This window comes from Lepidothrix coronata, unplaced genomic scaffold (genome assembly GCF_001604755.1).
Source record: "Lepidothrix coronata isolate B3197 unplaced genomic scaffold, Lepidothrix_coronata-1.0 Scaffold187, whole genome shotgun sequence".
Classification (NCBI taxonomy): Eukaryota; Metazoa; Chordata; class Aves; order Passeriformes; family Pipridae; genus Lepidothrix; species Lepidothrix coronata.
Genome location: NW_016690367.1, coordinates 602,324 through 611,998, shown reverse-complemented (window position 1 = coordinate 611,998; position 9,675 = coordinate 602,324). Strand labels below are relative to the sequence as shown.

At 51.1% G+C, this 9,675-nt stretch overlaps 1 protein-coding gene across 1 annotated transcript in view; it reads left to right on the top strand.

Moving 5' to 3' along the window:
* FAM46B (family with sequence similarity 46 member B) overlaps positions 1–6,850 on the top strand; it is an 8,068-nt gene extending 1,218 nt beyond the window's left edge. The window contains exon 2 of the mRNA XM_017831115.1: positions 3,234–6,850. Within this exon, the coding sequence (XP_017686604.1) occupies positions 3,234–4,253 (1,020 nt within the window). The 3' untranslated portion in view covers positions 4,254–6,850. The remainder of the gene's footprint in view (positions 1–3,233) is intronic.
* The last annotated feature ends 2,825 nt before the right edge of the window (positions 6,851–9,675 follow it).

The window sequence follows — 9,675 nt, the reverse complement described above, 5'->3', positions numbered from 1 at the left end:
CTCTTTTCGAGTTAATTTGGTGCCCTAAGAGCTGTGAAATGTGTGTGGCCAAGGCAAAAGCGGCTTTTTTTTTTTTTTTTTTTTTTTTTTTTTTTGGAGCTGCTTCCACGAAATGGCTTCGTGCTGGTGGACATGTTGGGCTTGTGTTGGAAGAGGCATTTATTAATTCAAATGCCGGATCAAATGTCCGTGTCCTTTGATTTCTCGGGACACTGATGTATCCTCCAGAGCCTGCCCGAGACTTCACGAGCTCCTGTTAGTTTAACTATCAAGTAATAACCGTGTTTAATATTAAACTAACAATGTAGTTCGAATGAGCTGATGCATATTCATGTTTGGGAGGCGACTTCATTCCTCAGTAATGACTCATCAAATGTAAAATCGGGCATGTTGGCTTCTAATTAAAAAGCCTATTCACGGTGCTAAAACCCAACTGGCTTTCACAATAACCTAATCGCCGGGATTTCGGAGCCTCAGCTGCTTGAGAAATAGCTCGAGTTAAGCCTGGAAGATGGGAGGGTGACATTTGAAAGGCTCGGCTGGTTTTAAATTCCTCGAGTTCCTGCCGCATCTGTTGGGGGCAGAAGCGCTAAATTTTGGCGATCTTGAAGCTGAATGACAGATGAGATTTGCAGGCAGGACGCTGCCCTTGGCTCGGGCAAGACCACAGCGCTGTGCAGCATCAAATGTTCCACCAGTTATTCCTCTCTGGTTCCACAAAAACTGCGGCGATTCGGTGTCGGAGCTGCCGAAAAGGATGTTGCCAGTAGCAACTTCAAACATGGAATAACTGAGGGCTGTAATTGTGCCCGGCCGTGCTGGCAGACCCTGTGTTTAGGGCTGACTAAGCTGGAACAAGTAACCCAAAAGGCAGTTATTTATCCTGTTGTTGTTGTTGTGGGAGGTGGGAAGCGGCAGGTCAGGACGCAGCAGGATTTGCTCCTGCCTGGCTGTCAGAGTCAATTATCCCAACCACACGGAAGGTGAGCTGCTGTTTTGGGAAGCAGGTCAGCAGCTGCCTAACCCTAGAAATATCCAACCCTCTGGGGGAAAAAATGCATCCCTGAACCCACTGCCTGCAGCTGGGGAGCTGAGCTCCCAGGTGGAAGCTCCCAGGGAATGGCAAGGTGCTCTGCAGGGTTGGAGCTTTCTGGGGTGATTTGGGACAAAGCTGACTTGAGCAGTTGGATTTTTTCCCCTGTTTTCTGAGTGCATCTCACACAGACAGACCTGGGGAGCTCAAGTGAGCCTGGAGCTTATGGGTCTGAAACACTGCAGGTCCTGAGCTTTGCTCGGAAAGGGGTTAAGCAGATGTTCTCTGGGGTTAGGAAATTAATCTGGAATGAGATCTTCTCCAAGCACTGGGCCTGGCTCCGCATCTAACACTTTTGTGACCTATATCTTGTCTCTCTAAGCCTAATAGCACAAAACTCTTAACTCCACGAGTAGTGCTGGAGCCGTGCCCCGGGTGAGTGACTCCAGTTGGCAGCAGATGCAGACCAGGAGCTCCCCTGCATGATGTTTGTTCAATTTGGGGGATTAACCCTGTGTCTCTTCCAGGAGTAAACTTAATTTTTTTTTTTTTTTTTTCAAACTATCTGCCTTGGAAAACAACTTCTTTCACTGGCTGGATTGGATGTGCTGGTGGGGACCTGAGACTTCTGATGGTGAATAGCTCCCTGGTTAACTGTTGCCTGACATGTGACTGTCACCACGGGCTTGGCAAGGAGCCCAGGCATGTTTCTAGCCTGAGCAGGGATGGCTCGTGTCAGGGAGAAAGGGGAAACACCAGCAGGGAAGCTGCATCGTGAGCCTGAACAACCTCTAAGTGCAAAAACATCCATGGGGTTGTTCTGAGATGTTTTGGGTTTTTTTTTTGCAGAGGCAGCAGAACTTGCTGGTGGCCCTTAGCTGGGTCACCAAGGGGTCTGTGACACGGTGAGGGTTTCACGCTGCAGTTCTTTACTTTTTGTGTGTTCTTCTTTCTAAACAAAACTCGTGGAGGGGCAGTTTTACGGCTGCTGAGGCCGGAGCTGCAGCGCTCTGGTCTCCCCCAGCACTGTCTGCTCAACCAGCAAGAGGGTTTGCCCCTTCTGATAAAGTTTTGAATTAAAATTGGGATTCTGGGAGGCCGAAAATCAGAATTTGTGGGGCCTCTCAAACTAGGGCAGCCTCGCAGAGCTGAAGGGCCTGGTTGGACTGGCTCTTGGTGATACAATTTGTCCGTTTGTGTCCCAAGCTTTGGCTCTTTCAAGCCATAGCCTCGCTTCAGGCTGGTTAGCTGGGAGTCCCAGGAAAATGGGTAATTGCTGGAGAGGAACATGAAAGCGGGATGAGAGGTGGGAAGAGCTTCTGGTGGAAGGTGCGGACTTAATCTTCCTGGGATCTTTGAGCTGAGTTAAACTCAAATTATAAGCTGGTGTCCAGAGAGTTTATTTTATGGTCTTGGGGGTTATTTTAGCCTCCTGCTTGTTAAGTAATCAGGCAGGTGATTCAGCTTCCCTCTAAATGAACAAAGCTTTGGAGGGACTGGTGGGTGTGCCAGGACTGAGCAGGCAGCATTAAAATCACCGGAGTAACACCCGTAAGATGAAAGCTGCCTCTTGTGCTTGATAGCATGCCAAGCTCAGCACGAAGCTCTGACACACTGGAAATTGTTAGGATACACTTACTAGTTGGGACATGAACTTGCATACGCCTGGCTGGGGCTTTTGAGCAGTTCTGGCATCTTGATTTGCCTTTAATGAATCTTGACAGGCCGAAGGGGATGGCTAAAAGGAGCGAGCCACCCTGATTAAATCCACTGGGACTGCTGCAGACTGTGCTGCTGCCTCCCTGTTTGGGGTCACTTTGGGGTCGGCTGGTCTTGGCTTGCTGGTTGGAACTGTGAGGGGATGAAGGGGGCAGGGACCTCCCCAAAAAATGGGGTCAGGGAACCTCTCCCCTTCAGCGTGGGGAAGGCAGGGGAGAGCAGACACTGCACTGGAAGCAGAACAGCTCATCATGTGCAGTCAGATCCCTCTAATGCCAGGGAATAAGTAAAGGAGAGCCACCCCTAGCTGCTGGCAGGACTCGGGATGCTTTCCAAAGTGACCTATTTCTAATGGATTAGCTTTTTATTTCACTGTCTTGCACTGGAGTGACCCATATAAGCCCAGGGAGTGGATCCTGCTGTCACCAGGCTGCTCCAAAAAATTCCTACTTGCCTCTCACTGACTCTCTTTGTGTCTCAGGTTGTCCGTAGCCGCCTGGAGAAGAAAGGAATCACAGTCCATAATGTCAGGTTGAATGGCTCAGCAGCCAGTCACGTTCTGCATCAAGACAGTGGCTTGGGGTACAAAGACCTGGACCTCATTTTCGGCGTGGACCTGAAGACAGAAGATGTTTTCCAGCTCGTCAAAGACGTGGTCATGGATTGCCTGCTTGACTTCCTCCCCGAAGGCGTCAACAAGGACAAGATCACCCCCATGACTCTGAAGGAGGCCTACGTGCAGAAGCTGGTGAAGGTGTGCAACGAGACCGACCGCTGGAGCCTCATCTCGCTCTCCAACAACAGCGGGAAGAACGTGGAGCTCAAATTCGTGGACTCTCTCCGGCGGCAGTTCGAGTTCAGCGTGGACTCCTTCCAGATCATCCTGGACTCGCTTCTGCTGTTCGGGGAGTGCTCGGAGAACCCCATGGCTGAGAACTTCCACCCCACGGTCACCGGGGAGAGCATGTACGGGGACTTTGAGGAGGCCATGGACCACCTGCGGAACAGGGTCATCGCCACCAGGAACCCGGAGGAGATCCGAGGTGGGGGGCTCCTGAAGTACTGCAACCTCTTGGTGAGGGGGTTTAAGCCCAAATCGGAAGTGGATATGAAGGCACTACAGAGGTACATGTGCTCCAGGTTTTTCATAGACTTCTCTGACATCGGCGAGCAGCTGAGGAAGCTGGAATGTTACCTCCAGAGCCACTTTGTTGGGATGGAGAGCAACAGATATGACTATTTAATGACCCTCCACAGGGTGGTCAATGAGAGCACAGTCTGCCTCATGGGACACGAGAGGAGGCAGACCCTGAACCTCATTGCCATGCTGGCTGTGAGGGTCCTGGCTGAGCAGAACATCATCCCCACCGTCACAAACGTTACCTGCTACTACCAGCCAGCCCCTTATGTCAGTGAAATAAACTTCAACTACTATGTCACCCACGTGCAGCCCTTCCTGCCTTGCAATCAGTCCTACCCAACGTGGCTTCCCTGTAACTGAGCCAGGACAAACGTCAGGGTCTGTCCTCCAAGGTATTTCCTTGCCTTGGCGGGTCGGGAGGGTGGGATGGGGGGGGTAAAAAAAAACAAAAACCACAAAACCCCAAAAAAACCAAACACTAAAAAAAAAAACAACCAACCTTCCTAGAACTGCAACAAAAGGAAACTTCCTGGACTCCTGCTTGAGTGTCTTGTTCCTTGGGGTTGTTGGAACAAGACCTGTCTGCTGTACACTGTGATGGGAAGTGCAGTGTTATAGAAATGAGATGACTCGGACGTTTATGGGAAGACTCGCTTATGGAATTCTGGGAGGCAATGGGGTGGGTGGGGGTGTGTGAGGGGAGACTGTAGAATTACGCTAAGGTAGAGCTGCACTGCCCTGAAATGGATCTGAATTGTGTTGTGTTGTGTTTTGTTTTGTTTTTTTTTTTTTTTTTAGTGCAGGAGGTGTTATGGGTGTGCAAACTTGTGGTTTCTGCCAACAGAAGCCCGAGTGGCTAAATTCCTTTGAAGGACCAAAGAATCCTGTTTAAGTGCCTGTAACAATATAAACACAACTGTACTGTAAACCTTTATTATTTTTGCAGGGGCTGATGTCCCAAGAGCTTGAGTGGGGATTGTCTGAAGAGGAAAATGTTTCTCTTGTGGGGTGGGGAGGGTCGTAAGATCATTTCTAGTAACCTGGCTGAGGTTCCGTGTCGCTGAGCTTGTGTTTGTTTGTTGTTGTTTTTTTTTGGCATGACTTGCTGCCTGTGAAAGGACCAGCTGGAGCAAAGAGCTATCAAAGTGGGGCTGCATAAACCAGGGAGGTATTGGAATGGCTACGTGTAAATGCCTGAAATGGGGAACACTGGGGAAGGGGGGGAGTGCATGGTGGAAAATGCTGTGCAGAGCTTTCTGGAAAAAAAAGGCAGCAGGGACTTGCATATGAATTTCTTCAAGCTCCCAAGTCTGCAGTGCCAAAATACGGTCGTGTTCCTAGATGATGAGGCAGATGATCTGTCCAGGAGCCTGCCCCAGGCTGCTGGACCTAATCCTGTATTTTCTAGGGGAATTTGAAATGCTGCTCTTCCTAGGTTTTTTTTAATTGTTTTGTTGGGGTTTTTTTTTTTTGGCATGCAGTGTGGTTTTAATGCACGAAGCCAGAGGCCAGCTGGGTTATCGGGGAAGATGAGGCTTGTCCTTTTGAAGCACAAACCACTCAGTTCACGAGTCAGTTATTTCCAGCTGTTGCTGGAGCCTGTGTCCTCCGAGGAGATGGGCAGAGCTCTTCCAGTCTGGAGATCTTCCCTTGGGCAGGTCCTGTCTTCCAAAGCAGCCTGTTCCCAGCTGTGTGATTCCATCAGCATTTGAAATTCATTCTCTAGCTAGAAATGGAGCTTGGGGGGGTGGGGGTGAAGTTAGTTGGCCTTAGGAAAGAAAAAAAAAAAAAAGAAAAAAAAAGTCTTCTAAACAGACCCTCTTGTGTTGTGAGGGTTCGGATCTCTCAGTCCAACGTGGCTTTGAAGTTTTTGGGTGTCTGGAGCACAAAAGTTTTTCATGGAGGTGCCTGGATTGCTGTGCCCGTGGAGCATCTCAGATTTAACTATGCACGGAGGGAGAGGCGGGCAGGCAGCAGGCATTCCCTAGGGATGCTGCTCCGGGAACACCACGGCTTCAGTGGTGCTTCCTCCGAGGCTGAGGTACTCCAAGTATCTTTACTAACTTGTTGGGGTTTTTTGTTTTTCTTTTGTTTGGGGATTTTTTTTTTTTTGTGACAAAACTGTAATAGCTGGGCAGATTGAACGCTCTTAATAAAGACTAGATCCTTGGAATGTGCATAGCCAGATTGGTACCTTTTTTGGGGTAGGGGCGATGTGGAGCTGGGAGTAAGGGGTGGGGGGGTGGCTCTTGCGCTTAACATGAACTAACCCAGTTGAAACTGGTCTGGCTTTGCTCCCTCTCCAGACAGAGCTGAAGAAGTGTCACTAACAGTGTAGGTTTTTAGCTGCCTCCCTGCAGAACAGCTCTGCCTTCGTGGCCAAGGCTGTTGTGTCGGCTCTGCTGCAGCCCCACAACTCCCCAGAGCCTCAGCGGTGGGAGCTTGAGATTTTCCAGTGCAAGTTAAAACTGGCTTAAGGGCTGCCTGTGGGAGCAGATGATACTTTTTTTTCTTTCATTTTAAACTTCAGATGAAAACGTAGATGCCATGTAGCATGTTTTCTACAGGCTGCTCCTGCCCACAGACACGTAGACGCACTAAATTGAGGTTCCCTCCTTCCCTCTGAGATGCCCAAAAAGATTCCCTACAGCCAACAGCTCGGCAGGGCGACTTCCCATTGAGATTGCACTTTTGATATACGGAGTGTGTGTGGTGGGACTCTTGTGAATGGGTTGAATCTGACTTTTTCTAGACCTTGCAGTGATACTGTGCTGCCTCTTGTGAGGGGGCAATTGGAAGATTCCAGTAGCTTGAATGGCACTTGATATTTTTTTTTTGTTTTGTTTTAAATGTCTTTTTTTTTTTTCCTACACCTGTATCACTTGTCATGCAATGGGCTTGACATAGACTCACTAGATTCTTTAGAATCTGTTACGAATAAATACAGTGTATTCAAATCTGTTGGGTTATTTTTATTTGCTTGTCCAGTCGGGGGAGTTGTGGTGATGAGGTGACTCTGCTCCCACCAAAAACCAGGCTCAGAACCATCGGGTGACCTCAGTAGGAGTGAGCTGAGATCCTGGTCCTGGATCTGCCCGGGTGCTCCTTGTACCTCAGGCTGCTCCATCCCTCTCTCCGAAGCAGCTCCAAATCCCAGGAATTGTGTAGCTGTTGGCAGGTCGCTCCTACAGCTGAGGGAGGTTTCTATTTATAACACTGTTCTTTAGTGTTGTGCATCTTCCCTTTTCCTGGTTCTCCTCATGTTGCTGGAGGGGGGAGGGTGGCCCGAGGTGGTGATCTGAGGTCCCTGCTGTGGGAATGGCACTGGGAGAACTCTCCCTGCTGGTTTTCCACGGCTTCATTCCCTGCTGGTGGTTTTGAACAGCAAAAGGTGGTTTGAGTAGTTAAGACTTGGATACTGTGTGTAGCTGACCCACCTGCAGAGTGGTTCCTCTTGGAAAAGGGGAGGGTGAGAGGCTCTGGAAGGCTTATCTCCCTGAAAAAGCTCAGTTCTGCTGATGTTCAGGCCAGATTCCCGTGGGATGGCTGGCAGCTGGGTGCCAGCTCCTCCAGCTCTGGCTGCCCTCCAGCCCAAGATGAAGTTTCACTTCCCCTTGTCAAGCTACAGGCGGTTCTGGTTCCACTGCAACAATGGAGCTGACGAGGTGCCAGTCCCTCTTTGGGACAGACTTGCTGGCTCTGCATCTCCAAATTTTTCCAGTCCGGGGCCAAAGCTTCCCTCTGACAGCAGGGCTGGGATGTTCTGGCTGGGCTGGCACTGTGTGAGTCCCTGTTGCCTGCTCGAGTAGGGCTCTGCCTCTGCAGAGCTGGTTTCTCTCCAAACCTGCTGGGTTTAGAGATGTTTCCCTCTCTCTGGCACAAACCCAGCACGGCCTCCTGCCTTCCCTGAGCGTCTCTCGTGTATGGAAGCAGCTCTGAAGTGTCTTAGTCCATCAGCTGTCTTCAGTGTGGGTGGTTGGTCCTGCTGTTGATGCTGTGGTGAATAAGCTGCCTCTGGATTTGTGACCCTGAGCAGAGCAGCAAAAGCCCTGACAGAGTCGGCTCAGCATTGTTGGAGCGGATCAGACCATACAAAAGGATGTTGGTGGAAAGTACTAGTTGTGATCAGAAAGGAGCTATCAATGTTTACAGCCGAGATTCGGATCCCTCTTTTGTTAATTGTCAAATAAAAAAAAAAACTATATATTTTCTCACAGCCTGTAGTCTGTCATTATTTTCCTCTTTGAGGCAGAGGGCGATGGATAAGTCAGGGTGTGCCTGAGGGCTCTGGTGGGTGAGATTTGGGCTCTAAGTGATGCTTGGCTCAGAAGCTTTGCTCTGAGGACAGACGTGTGCTGGGGTGGCTGCTCCTTTATAGTAACTGTCTACAAATATAGTTTCCTATATTTAGCCCAGTGGTCTGGGCAGTGCCCAGCTCGGATAACCAGAGTCAGGAGCAGAGGAACCCACGCCACAGCCCGTGGTACAGTACAGCACGTGCCCACAGCACCTCTGCAAAGGGCTGCTGTGCCATCAGTGCCTGGAGACGCATCCAAAAATACTCGGCGTTGTAGCAGCGAGATCCCTCCCAGGGCTGGCGATGCGGGTTCCACATCTGCAGCTTTTTCTCCTGGAAGGACATCTGGCCCCGCTCCAGAATCACTGAAACGGCAGGAATTTGTCTTGACTCCAGAATGCAAGAAGCATCTTGCTCCAGCCTCCCTGCTCCCAGCCATCCTTAATCCGCTGGCCCCGTGCCGAGGGTGGCACCAGCTCTGTGCAGGCGGGTTGCTAGACCCAGCATGGCATTTAAATTTTATTTTAATCTCTCTATTTAGCTTTTTTTTTTTTTTTTTTTTTTTTTCTCCCTTGCAGTGTGCCAGTGTTTCTCCCCGGCTGCCCTTCTCCTCTTCCTCCTCCTCCTCCTCCTCCTCGGGAGCCGCTCGGGCAGCGCGGGTGTTAACTGTGCCATTCGAGCTCCTGCAGCATGAGAGAACAGTCTGTCTGTGCAGCTCCTCTTGCCATTTATAGCTGTGTTTGGGCGATCCAGCACACGGGCCCTTGTGCTCCAGAGCCTGGTGCCAAGCACGAGACAAATGCTCCATTGATACTGGACGTTCCGGGGGGGCAGTTTGCTCCCGGGACGGGGCTGAGCTGCCGGAGGATGGCACAGCCCACCCTGCCTGCTCCTGAGCCCTGGGGGGATGGCACAGCCCACCCTGCCTGGTCCTGAGCCCTGAGGGGATGGCACAGCCCACCCTGCCTGCTCCTGAGCCCTGGGGGGATGGCACAGCCCACCCTGCCTGGTCCTGAGCCCTGGGGGGATGGCACAGCCCACCCTGCCTGGTCCTGAGCCCTGGGGNGGGGATGGCACAGCCCACCCTGCCTGGTCCTGAGCCCTGGGGGATGGCACAGCCCACCCTGCCTGGTCCTGAGCCCTGAGGGGATGGCACAGCCCACCCTGCCTGGTCCTGAGCCCTGAGGGGATGGCACAGCCCACCCTACCTGGTCCTGAGCCTTGAGGGGGAGTGAAGGTGGATGGTGAGAAGCGTGTGATGCTCTGTCACTGAACCCTCCAATCTTACCTCCTGGCACTGCTGCTGGAGGTTCTGGTTTGGGCTTTTCTACTCCAAATAGGATTTCGGCTCGTGTTGGAAACATGGAATACCCTGAGTCGGAAGGGAACCACATGGATCATCAAGGACAACCCCAGCCTTGTCTCCAAGCACTTCCTGACCTCTGGCAGACTTGGTGCTGTGACCACTTCCCTGGGAAACCTGTT